At 48.1% G+C, this 14327-nt stretch overlaps 1 protein-coding gene across 3 annotated transcripts in view; it reads left to right on the top strand.

Annotated features, from left to right (window-relative positions):
* Slc11a2 (solute carrier family 11 member 2) overlaps window positions 1–11060 on the top strand; it is a 36095-nt gene extending 25035 nt beyond the window's left edge. For 2 of the 3 annotated variants that reach the window (XM_021216237.2, XM_029548093.1), the window contains exons 14-17: window positions 5–78; window positions 1566–1719; window positions 3972–4025; window positions 10500–11058. In XM_021216237.2, coding sequence (XP_021071896.1) covers window positions 5–78; window positions 1566–1719; window positions 3972–4025; window positions 10500–10577 — 360 coding nt within the window. In that variant the 3' untranslated portion in view covers window positions 10578–11058. Of the gene's footprint in view, window positions 1–4; window positions 79–1565; window positions 1720–3971; window positions 4026–10499 lie in introns of all 3 variants that reach the window. The other variant, XM_029548094.1, reaches the window with a different exon arrangement.
* The last annotated feature ends 3267 nt before the right edge of the window (window positions 11061–14327 follow it).

Raw genomic sequence — 14327 nt, 5'->3', positions numbered from 1 at the left:
CCAGCTCCCCTTTGCTCTCATACCCATCCTCACGTTCACAAGCCTGCGGCCAGTGATGAGTGAGTTTTCCAATGGAATGTGAGTACACTTGCCGTCCCCAGAAGGCCATGGGAGGGATTTTACCCAGTAGGCAGTGGGAATATGTCCTAAAGAGCTATGTGCTTCCAGGAGCGATCACTAGCTGCTTCTCTGTGGCTTAGAAAGAAAACAGCAAGTATGAGTTTCAGGAAAAGAGGACACACTTCCTTCAGCCCTTAGCCCTCCAGCTTCAACTGCTGACATTTGAATTCTATGTTAAATTATCCAAGAAAGGCACACTATTACAGTGTGCACCTTGAAGTGATCTGTGGGCTATTTGTAGCATTAATTATTAGCATTTGTAATACAGGCAGCTACAGGCTGTATTCTCATTCCATGTCTGCTGCTGCAGCAGACACTCTGCCAACAAGCAGCACAGGGAAGGTTTGTTTGGTTCCAAACTACTACTGCCTGTCCTTCTGGGAGATGCCAAAGCAGACTCAGACAGCTAGTCACATGACATCCTCTGTTAAGAGCAAAGGGAATGAATGCGCCTGCCCTTGTGTGTTTGCTCTGAGCTAGCTTGCTCTGTCTTGTGTTAAGCATGCTCTAGCTAGGCAGTGGTGCCTGCCAGAGAGGACTGGTCATTCTCACATCAGGCCCTACAGATTTGCCACAAGCCGGCCTGGTGTTCCCAAGTGGTTCTTGTATGTGACAAGATGGCAGTTAAAGCCTCTACTAATCCGTACAGATGTCCATGTGATCGGCCAGGTTTCAGAGGTCTGTAATTTTCACCACATTAGAGGAGGTGGGATCTTCAGAGCAGGGCCAGTAAATGAGGCAAAGCTTTTATTCAGAGCCGCAGACAGTTTAGGTTCTGAGGATTACAGAGCAAAGTTCTCACGGCTTCAAGCTGTACACAGTCAAGGGCCATCACAGGTGGCAAATGCCTTAGAGCAGTATGAAGGGGAATGTAAGCATTTAATGAGTGAACGACAGCAGGCAGTAGTGAGCGATCTGAAGGAAACTCACTCCACCCACTACACCAGGGAGGAACACAAAACCGTGGTCAGTGTTCGTTCACACGAACCATCCTGGGTCTTGGAGACCCGGCCACAGATTCTTGTGTCCTTGGCCTGTTGTCACTTCTCTCAGAGCTCTCCTCACACGACTCCATCCCTGGACGCGTTCCAGCATACATGAATGGCTTGGTGCGTTTCTGACTGCTGATGTCTAGGGTCTTAAATGCTAGGTTCCCATACCACAGAAAAGGCTCAGAGGATAAGCATGCTTGCAGCACAAGCGCAGCAGCCTGAGCTGCGTAAGTGGGGAAGGAGAGAACTGGCCGCACGTGTGCGCTGCGGCAGACGTGTGCCCGCACGGTGCACACAGCGATAGGTAGCTAAAGACTACAGTTTCTGTTTACTCTGACCCCTTCCCTCTGCTTCATCGATAATTTTGGCCTCTGTACATTCCCTCAGTCCTGGGACGCGGCTCTGTGGGCGTGAGCTGGACTTCAGGCTCTGACTGCGCTCTTTGTTTTGCAGAGGCTGGAGGATTGCAGGTGGCATCCTGGTCCTTATCGTCTGCTCCATCAACATGTACTTTGTAGTGGTTTATGTCCAGGAGCTAGGGCATGTGGCACTGTATGTGGTGGCTGCAGTGGTTAGCGTGGCCTATTTGACCTTTGTGTTCTACTTGGTAAGTCCAGTGTGAAGGGAGCTGGGGCACCTATGGCGTCTGGGACGGTCCAAGTGGGACTGACTGTCCTTCAGAAACAAATGGTCCTCAAAGTACTCAGCACTTTACGGAGACAGCTTGTCAAATCAATGGTTTCTGAAATTTCAGTTAGTTTTTGTTGTTATTGGTACTGGAGATTAAACATAAGGCTTATACAATGCCAGTGTCTTAGTTAGGGTTTTACTGCAGTGAACAGACACGTGACCAAGGCAAGTCTTATAAGGACAATATTTAACTGGGCTGCTTACAGGTTCAGAGGTTCAGTCTGTTATCCTCAAGGTGGGAGCAGAGCAGCATCCAGGCAGGCATGGTGCAGGAAGAGCTGAGAGTTCTACAACTTCATCTGAAGGCTGCTAGAGGAAGACTGACTTCCAGGCAGCTAGGACTAGGGTATTAAAGCCCATGCCCCCAGTGACACACTTCCTCCAACAAGGCCACACCTAATAGTGCCACTCTCTGGCCCAAGGATGTACAAACTATTACACCGGGTAACCATTCCAATACCACACTCTATTCGCAACCAGATATTCTTAATTTGAATCATCAAATATATTTTAGGTTTTTTTGTTTGTTTGTTTTGTTTTGTTTTGTTTTGTGTGTGTGTGTGTGTGTGTGTGTGTGTGTGGTGGGGGTGTGGGAGGAGTGGTGTTTCTCAAGACAGGGTTACTCTCTAGCCCTGGCTGTCCTGGAACTAGATGATTTGTAGACCAGGCTGGCCTCAGACTCACAGAGCTGCCCCTGCCTTTGTCCCCTGAGTGCTGGGATTAAAGACCTGAGATACCACGCCTGGGTCTACTTTTGTTTTTCTTCTCTTTCTTTTTTTTCCCCTTGATTTTTTGAGACAAGGCTTCTCTGTGTGTCCCTGGGAGTCTTGGAAGTCCTCCTATAGACAGGCTGGCCTTGAACTCAGAGATCTACCTGCTTTTGCCTCCCGAATGCTGGGGTTAAAGCTGTGTGCACTACCACACCCGGCTCCTCTTTTAGTCTTTAATGCCTAGTATTTTTCTATTTCTGTTTTTTATTTTAAATAAGGGTCCAGTATTTGATATCTAAAGAGAATGTTAGGATGTGTTTGAGAAACGGCTTAGAGTTGCACAGCAAGTGTAAGCACGTGAGTTCAGATCCCAGGACCCACACAAAAACACTGCAATGGTTGTGCGCGCCTGTGACCCCAGCCTTGGAGAAGGGGAGGCAGCAATGGGAAAGTGGCTGAGGCCTGCCAACCCAGCTCCAGATTCAGTAAGAGCCCCTGTGACAGCCGGAAACATGCATAAGACACATGTGCACATACAGACGGCAAGTACAGATGTGTTCTTCCCAGTCCTCCCCACAACTCCACAAGTGAAAAAGCTGCAGCAGTGAGAACAGATTCAGTTATCTGTTTGGTACAAAGGTTTCTGAAAAATACTAAGGTCAGGGATAAGAAACAGCAGAAGTTCTGCCATTTCTGCTGTGGAGAATATTAAATAGGGAGGCTAGAGTCGTTCTCTCTCAAGCACGTCACTCCACACATGTGATATCCCCCGCAGATGAGGATCTGATTGAGAAGACTCCTTCAGTGTATACTTTAATTTGTGCCCTGGATCAGTGTATCTTCCTTTCCTGTACGTCGGGCACGCCACGATACACTGCTTACCATAAGACCTTGGAATCCCAATAACTGTATGTGTCCTTGGCAGGAGAGATGGCTCAGAGGTTAAGACCGCTGGTTGCTCTTCCAGAGGTCCTGAGTTCAATTCCCAGCAACCACTTGGTGGCTCACAACCATCTGCAGTGGGATCTGGTGCCCTCTTCTGGTGTGTAGGCACACATGTAAGCAGGATACCGTATATATAGTAAATAAATAAATCTTCTAAAAAAAAACCCATTCTCTTAGGAATTTGGCCAACTTTTCCTTCACAAAAATTGGATGCGAGGGCACTGAGTTGGGACCCTAAGATGAGTGAGGTTGGTTAAGCCGCAGTTTTGGAGACAGGGCCAAGTCTAGATCTTGCTGCTTAGCTCAAAGCCAAGAGCCTCACCGGGCAGCTGCCTGCTGCTAGTCTGCAGCCGTTCTCTGCAGCCACAGGATGCCGTGACTAGGACAGACAGCCCTTGGAGGAAAGACATGGACACAGCTGGGTGTTTGGGGCAGGCAGGAAGCAGCTAGGCCTCTGCGTAGCACTGGACGAGCCTTGCTGTTGGGCGAGTGACAACTGTGCTTTGTTTTCCAGGGTTGGCAGTGTTTGATTGCACTGGGTCTGTCTTTCCTGGACTGTGGACGCTCGGTAAGCATCTCTAAAGCCCTGCTGAGCGAAGACACCAGCGGTGGCAATGCTAAGTAAACACTGGATCCGTCTGTCTGTCTTTGCAGGGAGCCATCAGAGCCAGTGTGTTTCTATGGTTTACTGTGTGAACATAGCCATAAGTATGTGCTGTTGCACAGGCTGCATTTAGGACTCAACTGTTAGTTGGGAAACACCGATGTGTGTGTGTGTGTGAAGGTCTTTGTTTCCTTTTGTTTTTGTGAAATAGCATCTTGCTGTTAAATACTAGATTGCCTAAAACTCACTGTAGCTTAGGCTGCCCTCAGCCCTACAGCAATCCTCTGACTCACGCTCCTGAGTGCTGGGACTCCAGGCACGGCTGCCATGCCTGGCTCTCATGTGTGCGTAAGGTGATGAGTTTTGGCGGGGGTCGGGAGGTGTCTTACCCTGAGCATTAGGCAGCACCTTGAAAAGGTGACCCTTGAGTTGTAAACACTAAGTTTCTAAATAGCTGCCCAAGGACAGAAGCTTGTTTTTAGCCAAAAGAAACCCAACCAGACTGTCACCACCCGTTTGAATTATAGAATTAGACAGCTACCTTTGAATTCAGGGTTTTTGTTTGTTTGGTGCATTTTGTTTGTTTTTCAAGAGTTTCTTCATGGCTGTCCTAGAACTCACTCTGTAGACCAGGCTGGCTTCGAACTCACAGAGATCCTCCTGCCTCTGCCTCCTGAGTGCTAGGATTACAGGCAGAAGCCACCACTGCCCTGCTAGTTCAGGATTTTTTTTTTCTTTTATTTCTACTTTGGAATTTCTCAGTGGAAAGGAAAAAAGGTAGGGCATAAGTGTGGGCGTGGACAGATGACGGCTCACCCGCAGTGCAGGCTTTCCTTACAGAGTGGAGCTTAACAGGGAGAGCTCCATCTTTAGCCCTGAGGTTAGTACTTTCCTGTTAATATCAAGCATTCCCGATAGTGTTTAATCTTGAGTACACACAGCCCCTGAATCTTTGTCTTCTGAGAGAGTGCTGCCTGCAGAAGACTGTAGCACTCGTGGACTGACTCTCATGAGGCTCTGGACTCAGAACGAGTCACAGAGCTAACCGCATTACTCCGGAAAGTACCCTTCACCAAGTCATGTCTCCGACGCCGCTATTCCATACCCAAGATAACTCAGAAGGCAGTCTCAGGGGCTCTGGACCCAAACCTTGCAAAGTCAGGAGGTGTCACTGGTGTGAAGTCCTCTTGCCTGCAAGGTGGGCCTAGGCTGCATCCTCGGAGAGAAAGCCTGGTGAGACCAGACTGTGAAGCTCTGGAATCTTCAGCACCGAACTGCTGCCCTCAGTTCAGCTACTTCTGACCTGTCTGTCACGGGGAGACGTGTTTCTGTCACATCAAATCCTGTCTGTCTGCTGGAGAGGAGTGATACAGGAGTGTGTGATCATTGTCTTGGAGGCAGCAGGAGCAAGAGCAGCTTCGGAGGATATCCTCTCTGACGCTTTCCCTGTGGCGAACTGGCCGACAGATGGCCTTTGCTGTCTGTGCCGCTGTAGCGTTCCTGCTAGCATGTCTACACAGAAGCTCAGCCTGCATAGGCTCTTTATGAGGCATACAAGATCAGTCGCTGTGTTTCACTCACCCACAGCTAATCCAACAAAACCAGGTCACGGGTCTCTCACAGCAGCATTCCCAGCCTGTGGTTGTCACCCATCTGCAACCCTACATCCAAAGACATTTACATCGTGATTTTTAACAGTAGCAAGATTAGTTACAAAGTAGCAAAAAAACATTATTATTGGGTGTGACCCCAGCATGAGGAGCTGGCTTAAAGGGGTGGCAGCATCTGGAAGGTGGGGAGCCCCTGCACTACAGGGTCCTCCTCACACCTGCCCCCACCACCACTGTTCCCGAAACTGATCAGGCTGGAAGCTGAGCTTTTGCAACCATCTCCCTGCAGTGCTTGAGGGCCAGATTGATGGCAGCAGAATTCCTTGCTTAGATGCTCTAGTCTGCATTTGTACAGGGATGGGGTGGGGCAGCTGTATCCCAGATTCGCCATACTTACAGTCCAGCCCGAAGCTGCTAGGGATCACGCCCAGGGGTCTGCCTTGTGTGTGCTAGGCAAGGCTCCGCTGCACATCTCACTTCCTGCCCCAGAATTCTGTTGTGTTATACTTGTTTACAATGATAGAAGGTTTCGTTGTGTGATACGGTCTCTTCTGATTTTACAACTACAATATTTACAGTGTCAAAAGATTAAAAATGTTCCCTATTAATTTGATTGTCACTGAAAACGGTACTTCAACTGTACAGTAACCTGTAACCATTTCACGCCCCCCACGCCACTGTGGTTCTGGCATTATATCTGTGAGCCATCTTTGTGCATTCTCTGAATTGGTGCTTGTTCTTTTTTTTTTTTTTTTTTTTAAGATTGATTTATTACTATACATAAGTACACTGTAGCTGTGTTCAGATGCGCCAGAAGAAGGCATCAGGTCTCATTATGGGTGGTTGTGAGCCACCATGTGGTTGCTGGGATTTGAACTCAGGACCTTCAGAAGAGCAGCCAGTGCTCTTACCCGTTGAGCCATCTCACCAGCCCCCTGGTGCTTGTTCTTACGTGACCTGCAATAGTTGTCTCCTCCGTGCACTGGGAGCTGATGGCTGGGGAGTAGCGGAAGCTTGTCCTGTGAGATCCTGCCAGGTCCAGCAAGTGGCCTCAAGGAGGCTTTAGTGAACTTTTTACAGCTTGTGAACTTGCTGTGATTAAACCAGAACTTCCCTCTTTCCTGTTTGGTTTTCTTTCCTGTTTGGTTTTTAACACCGAAAACACTTTATGATGGGGCCTTAACAACTGAAATAAAGACCTGCCAGTTGCCATCAGGACTGACACACTTTGAGTCCCAAGCATTGGTGCTTGTGTCCCTAAGGGACAGAGAAGGAAATGGATTCATTGCTCTGGAAGGTCTGGATTAGCTGTAGACACCAAGAGGGGCCGAGATAGCTTCAAATGTGCCACCGCCACCAAGCCTCACACCTGGCTTCATGCTTAGAGCCCACGTGGTGGGAAGGGGGAAACTGCTCATGATGGCTGTTTCTGCCCTCCACAGGTGCTCCTTGGTATATGCATACTCGCCCCACACATTTACACAACAAATCATATAATTTTTTTCTGTCTAAATGAAAATTTAATTTACCCACTTAATTTATCCAAAAATTAAATACTTTTGTTGTGGCTAAGGCCATAACTATTATTTTGCAAGATGCAATCTGTCCTACCTTCCTCTAAGCGAAGTACTCGCCTCTCTGTAGTCTTGTCTCAGTCCAGGAAGGATTCGTTGACAGTAATAAACATTTAAAAAGAGAAACCGGAGTCACTTAGTTTAAAACCAGATGCACATTTTGGCTCACCCAATGTAAATGCAGACACTGGCCCCGATGCCATTTGTAAAGGAGGTGAAATGATTTGGTTTAAGTTCAGAACTAATTTAGAATGCAGAGCAATTCCAAGAACCTTACATTAGCCTTTCGTGTTACCTCACGCGTGTGTGCAAGTGGCAAAGCTGTTGAAAGTCCTTGGGACAGTGGGCTGCAGAGATGGCTCAGTAGTTAAGAGCACTTAACTGCTCTAACAGAGGTCCCAAGTTCAGTTCCCAGCATCTATATCAGGTGGTTCACAGCTACTCACATAACTCCTGCTTCAGGCACGCAGTCTCAGTCTCTCTCTCTCTCTCTCTCTCTCTCTCTCTCTCTCTCTCTCTCTCTCTCCCCCCCCGCCCCTCTCTGGTTTTTCAAGATAAGGTTTCTCTGTGTAGTCTTGGTTATCCTGGAACTCACTCTGTAGACCAAGTTGGCCCCAAACTCAGATCCTGCCTCTCCCTCTCATGTACTGGGGTTAAAGACATGCTCAATCACCACCCACCTTAAAGTTCTCGGAACAAGGCATTCACCCTCTATAGTAAGAGGCGACTGAGCAGCCTGAAAGCGTATCTGAGTCATGTTGTCAGTAGAACCTGAGTAGTTTAAGCCAGTGTTGAGACTCCAAACCATCTGTGTAATATAATACAACATGCCCTTCAAACATAGACTCCAAACCAACTTGTGTAATATACAACACGTCCTTTAAGCTATGGTGAGACTCCCAAACTTTCTCAGGAGCACCAAGACATCAAAATATTTTAATCAGGTGCAGTGACACACACTTGTAACCTCAGCACTTAAGAGGCATGGCAAGACAATGGCAGACAGAAGGCCAACCAGGGCTGCACAGCCAGGTCAAGGTCACAGTGGGCTGCACTGTCCTAGCACTTGGCAGTAACTCTGGGTACTCGTGTCAGGCTTAAACAACAGAGAGGGCTCTCTGTAGATAAGAACAGTAATAGATACACTTGTTTATCACCTCCGTGCACCACAAGAGTGTGTTAACCTATACCTAGCCACATCTCTCAATGTCTCAGAACTAGGCAATGAAATTCTCCATGTTACCTAAGCAGTAATGCTCTAAATGCCATGGACCAAGGAAGTCCACGTGCTCTGCTCACTTGGGACCTATTTCCGTGACTTACCCACGAGTCTGGTAGTGCGTACCATTTCCTCAGGTCTGGATGTCAGACCTGCAAGTGGGTGTCAGTGTCTCCCTAGCACACTGGCTGGGAATGTTTTCATCCAGGGCACCATGTGGTCTGTGCATCTTCACACAGCATTCCTGTGTGATGACACAGGCCATGTGTAACGTGCTCAGGATAAACTTCCTGACGACTTGGTGAGTTATAATCACAGTGTGCCTGGCATCTCCAGATGGAACTCATTTCCATTCTGCACACAAGACGAGGTTCAGAAAGTAGACACTGAGTTTGTGTGGTGGTGTGTGACTGTAATCCTAGCACTTGTGAGGCAGGGGGATCACTGCAAGTTCCAGACCAGCCAAAACTCCAGAATGAAACCCTACACAAAGGATTGGGGTTTAGCTCAGTGGTAGAGCACTTGCCTAGCCCTAGGTTTGATCCTCAGTTCTGAATATAAAACCCAAAGGACACATTGGGAGGACTAACACTAGGCCCTGAACCGCGCCCCTCTCCTCCAGTCTTTCCCGATACAGTATATGGCTCTAGTCCCTTCATACAGATCTATAGTCTGCACTCCACATTAACACACAGACTGTCGGTGCCAAGGGCAATGGTACCACTAATACTCTGACTGACATGAAAGCCAGTCATTGTTCCAAAGTGTATTGCTGGACAGTTAAGTACGGCAGAGCAATTCGTCCCAGTACTTGGGAGGCAGAGGTGGGCAAATCTCTTATCTCGAGGCCAGCTTGATTTATATAACAAGTTCCAGGATAGCCAAGGTTGTTTAGTGAGGCCCTAACTTAAAAACAAACAAACAAACAAACAGCATGTTTTCCACAGATCCCTGCAAACCATCTGCATTAGATTCACAGGGAAGGGGTCTGGAAATATCTTTTTAAAACTGCTGAGGGTGGGGCGTGATTATAAATATCTATAATCCCAGCACCTGGGAGGTGGGGGCTGTGGTAAATCAAGTCCATACTCAGCTCCGTAATACCTTTGAGGCGGGCCTAAATGTCACGATTCCTGCTTTAAGAAGCAAAAAGGTATAGGACGTGAAGACAGGTGTGGTTCCTGATCCAGCCTGCAAACACTGGGACCCACAGGTCACTGCTTCTCAGCCTGGCAGACACTGGGACCTACAGGTCGTTGTTTCTCAGCCTGGCAGATGCTGGGATCATAGCTCACTGCTTCTCAGCCTGGCAGACGCTGGGACCTGCAGGTTGTTGCTTCTCATCCTGGCAGACGCTGGGATCACAGCTCACTGCTTCTCTGGACACTTTTCATTCCCCTAACTACTCAGGAAAGGGCTTTTCTCAAAGGATAATAGGACCAGAATTACCAGACTCAGGGTTTAGAGCATTTGAAACCTCATTTCCAGTACACTGTGCGAGGACACAAAAGCGTTCCGGGTGTTTGGTCATATTATCTATCCTAAAGTCCCAGCCCAGCTTCACTCTCATGAGACAGTCAGAATGCATTTAGCACCGTCCTTAACTCAGCTCCGTCTCTGGCAGCCACGAAGCACATGCGCAGGAGGTTTTCACCCCCGCCTGTGTTCTAAGCTCGCTTTCCAGGCTGCACTCCAGGCTGCAGCCTCTCTCGCTCAGAGCGCTCTCTCTGCCTCACGGTTGCTTGGCTGCTGTGTGGCTGACCCTCTCTAGGTCCAGTCCCAGGGGATCCGGTGCCACCTTCCGACCCCTGTGGGCAGCAGACGTGTGCACACTACATACACTGATGTACCTAAAATAAAAATCTAAAAAGTGTCCATGATCTTAAACGAGTAAGAACCTCACATACACCGTTTTCTATTCTGAAATAAAAGTCAGAAGTACTGAGAAAAAGAGGCCAAAATAATGCGTGAATTCACGGTGTAATTCCTTGCGAGTGACACTAACTCTCTTCCTATGCCTTTTGTCCTCCCTCAGTACCGCCTGGGACTGACCGCTCAGCCTGAACTCTACCTTCTGAACACCGTGGATGCTGACTCAGTGGTGTCCAGATGACTAACAGCCCAGGAGACTAAGGACACTTTCTCTAAGCCCTTTCGGGCCGAGTGCCTGTTAGCAAATCTCTTAGTTCAGAGGTGAGCTTGTTCAAAGGTATTGAACAAAGGTGAAGTTCTCCTCACGGACTCAGGGTAAAAGCTAACAGTTGTGTATGGGTCAGAGACCTTTCGGAGGCAGCGGGCCTTTGGCAGCTATGCAGTCCCTCAGGCTTGTGTCTGCACTTCCGGGGTTTAAATGTATTGATATGTATTTATGTGAACCCAAACGTGCCAGTTTGGGTAAGATTTTAAGGTTATAAAACTTGATAGATTTTTACAAATGCCGTTCAGGTGAATTAGGTCTTTGTTCTGTCTGGGTGACAAATGAGGAAGGGGCCTTTCTGATGATGAGCTTACCAAAATAACACTTTTAAAGCACTGCTTTACCCCAGTGTGCGTGCGCGTGCGTGTGCGCGTGTGCGTGCGCGTGCGTGTGTGTGTGTGTGTGTGTGTGTGTGCGCGCGCGCGCGCGAGTGTGTGTGTGCGTGTGCGTGTGTGTGTGTGTGTGTGTGTGTGTGTGTGTGTGCGCGCGCGCGCGTGAGTGCATGCTTCTGCTTGTGGGGGCCACAGGGTGGCATCAGGTGTCTCCAGTCTCTCTCTGAACATGGAGCTCATTGTTGGCTGAGCTAGCCAGCCAGTAAGTTCAAGGATCCTCCTGGCCTCGTGCCCCAGCACTGGGGTCACAGATCAGCTGCTATGCCCAGATTTTACACAGTGCTGGGGACCCAAACTCAGGTCTTCCTGGACAGCAGGTACTTTACCAACTTTCCCCCTTCGTCTCTACATCAAGTGTGTCGGTGGCCATTGTTCTGTTGGTGTCTGTCCACCTGTCTTTCTTCCCACTCTACGCGTTGACACTCCACACACCGTCCTAACCCCATCTGAAAGGGCCGCCCATATGTGTACTGCTGAGTGTCCTGAGGAATGTAAGGATTTTAAGGTGTGCGTTACCAGAGGTCTGAGGCGCGCACTCAGTGGGCACACAGACCATCAGTTTCACTTTAAGCACCGACACTCCACACAACGTGTGTGTACAGGTAGCGGAGCTTTTTGGCTTTTGCTTTAATCCCAATTGCTAACCAGAAATAATTCTCCTTTTTATAATAAAGTTCATTCTTAATAGCTGAAAGTTCTTGTCTAGGGGCACTGCTCATTTGTAGGGCTCTTGCTTGCCTTTGGCAAGGCCTGGGGCCTGGGCCCCACCACACACACACAAGTGTGTGCACACACATATGCGCACTCATGCACACTCATACAAACACGGACTTGTGGGCACAGGCATGCACACACACAAACACAACACTCATGTACGCAAACGCATGCTCACGTGGGCACTCCCGAACACACAAAGGCACACACTCACACTGTAACTGTCTTCTTAGGGAATCAGTTACAGCACTTGACCCGCATTCCTACCTGGCAGTATAGTAGACAATACAGCAGGTTAGAACTGAATCATAGCTGCCCACTGTCATTGCCATGTGTGCTCTGGGGGCACACGGCTTATCGGGCATGGGCCCTTCATATTCTTCTTTACATTTTTGCTCTCAAAGGTTCTGAGTCTATAAACCCCGTAGTCTGTGTGTGACTTTAAATGTCACATTCATCTTTCAGCATTAAATGTAGAAGCAGAGAGGTCAGACATTACATTTTTGTTTTGTTTTGTTTTCTAGGACAGGGTTTCTCTGCATAGCCCTGGCTGTCCTGGAACTCACTCTGTAGACCAGACTGACCTTAGACTCAGAGATTCCCCCTGCCTCTGCCTTGAGTGCTGGATTTAAAGGTGTGAGCCACCAGTGCCCAGCTTGCCAGGGCTTTTGCTAAATTCACCCTTTACAGCTTCTTCACTTCCACCTTGGGGCCTTTAATTTTTTTTTTAAGATTCATTTTATTTATGAGTACATTCAGACATACCAGAAGAGGGCATCAGATCTCATTACTGATGGTTGTGAGCCACCATTTAGTTGCTGGGAATTGAACTCCAGACCTTTGGAAGAACAGTCAGTGCTATTGACTGCTGAGCCATCTCTCCAGCCCAAGGCCTTTGAAAGAAAGAAAGAAAGAAAGAAAGAAAGAAAGAAAGAAAGAAAGAAAGAAAGAAAGAAAGAAAGAAAGAAAGAGAAAAAGAAAAAGAAAAAGAAAAGAAAAGAAAAGAAAAGAAAAGAAAAGAAAAAAGAAAGAGAAAGAGAAAAGAGCTACTGTGTAGCTCTGGCTTACCTAGAACTTGTTATGTAGACCAGGCTAGCCTCAAACTTAGAGATCCTCCTGCCTTAGCCTCCAGTGCTAGGGTTAAAAGTGTGCTCAGTTCTGCTTGGCCACAAGGCCACTGGAGACTTAGGAGAGTCACCTTACAACCTAGGTTGCAGCCCTGACCTTAACAGAGACAGAAGCAGCAGCAGCTGAGACAGAGGCAGCAGCAGCGGAGACAGAGGCAGCAGCAGCGGAGACAGAGGCAGCAGCAGCGGAGACAGAGACAGCAGCAGCGGAGACAGAGGCAGCAGCAGCGGAGACGAGCTTCGGTTACCGAAGTCCCTGTGTTTTGGTTTGGTGGACACTGATCGCAATCCCAGATGAACCCATTTCTTGGACACCCACCCGACCCTCCACTTCTGTTCCCCAGTACTTCTTTCCCTGGGAGATTATGTGGGAGAAGAAAGGCTGAAGACAGAAGCTTCCTGTTTTGTGATTCATACAGAGGTGAGGCAGATGAGGGAGGTCAGGAACTCGCCAGGATTTCTGTAGCTCCTCTCTCTGGGCTTTCTCTGGGTGCTAGGAGGAACAGAGATAAGTTGCCACACACTCACAGGTATCACCCTGAGGCCACACCGCTCTCTGTCAGCAGAAAATATAATACATACCAAATCCATTGGAAGGTTGACGTCTAAAGAGTGAGCCTTGGTTAAGCTTTATGCCATTAAGAACAAGTATTAGCTTTGGCTAGCATTCACAAAGCCCCTGATTCAACCCAGCACTGAAGGGGAAAAAAAAAAAAGAGGGGGAAAAAATGAGGCCTGTGGTGCGTACCGCAACCCCAACACTGGAGAGAAAGCTAAGAGGATCAGACCAGGCTCATCCTTGGCTTTGTGTCCAGGTAAAAATCTTGGGATCTGATGAACTCTTCAGGCACCAGACATGTATGTGGTACTCAAACATAGATGCAGACAAAACATACATATTAAAAAATAAAACAAGTCAAAAAATGTTAATGGTGCTGGCAAGATAGCTCAGGAGGTAATTAGAGACACCTGCTACCAGGCCTTATGACCTGAATTCCATTCCAGAGACCCACAGGGTGGAGAAAAGCAACTCACAAAATGTCTGACCTCTATGCATGCTGTGGCTCCTGTACACCTGCACATATATGCACAAGTCGTTAAAAGTATAACTTTAACAAAAGCACAAAACATTTAGCTTTGGCATGGCGATCTTTGTTACTCAGAAGATTGGAGGCTGAGCCAGGAGGATCTCACATTCAAGGCCAGTTTGGGCCACATGCCAAGATCTTGGTCTCAGAGCCCAAGGGACCAGAGGGGTTACTCAGTGGGTAAGAGCACTGGCCACTCCCAGCACCCTCAGGGCAGCTCACAGCAGTAACTCCAGTAACTCCAGTCCCTCTGGTAGTACACGTGTATGCGCATGCATGCACACACACACACACACATGCAAAATACCCAAAACAAATGAACCAGTAACAAACATCGTTTTCTAC

The sequence above is a fragment of the Mus pahari genome, chromosome 17 (genome assembly GCF_900095145.1).
Source record: "Mus pahari chromosome 17, PAHARI_EIJ_v1.1, whole genome shotgun sequence".
NCBI classification, from domain to species: domain Eukaryota; kingdom Metazoa; phylum Chordata; class Mammalia; order Rodentia; family Muridae; genus Mus; species Mus pahari.
Note: the sequence above shows the minus strand (reverse complement) of the source record. Positions and strands in the feature narration are given on the sequence as shown.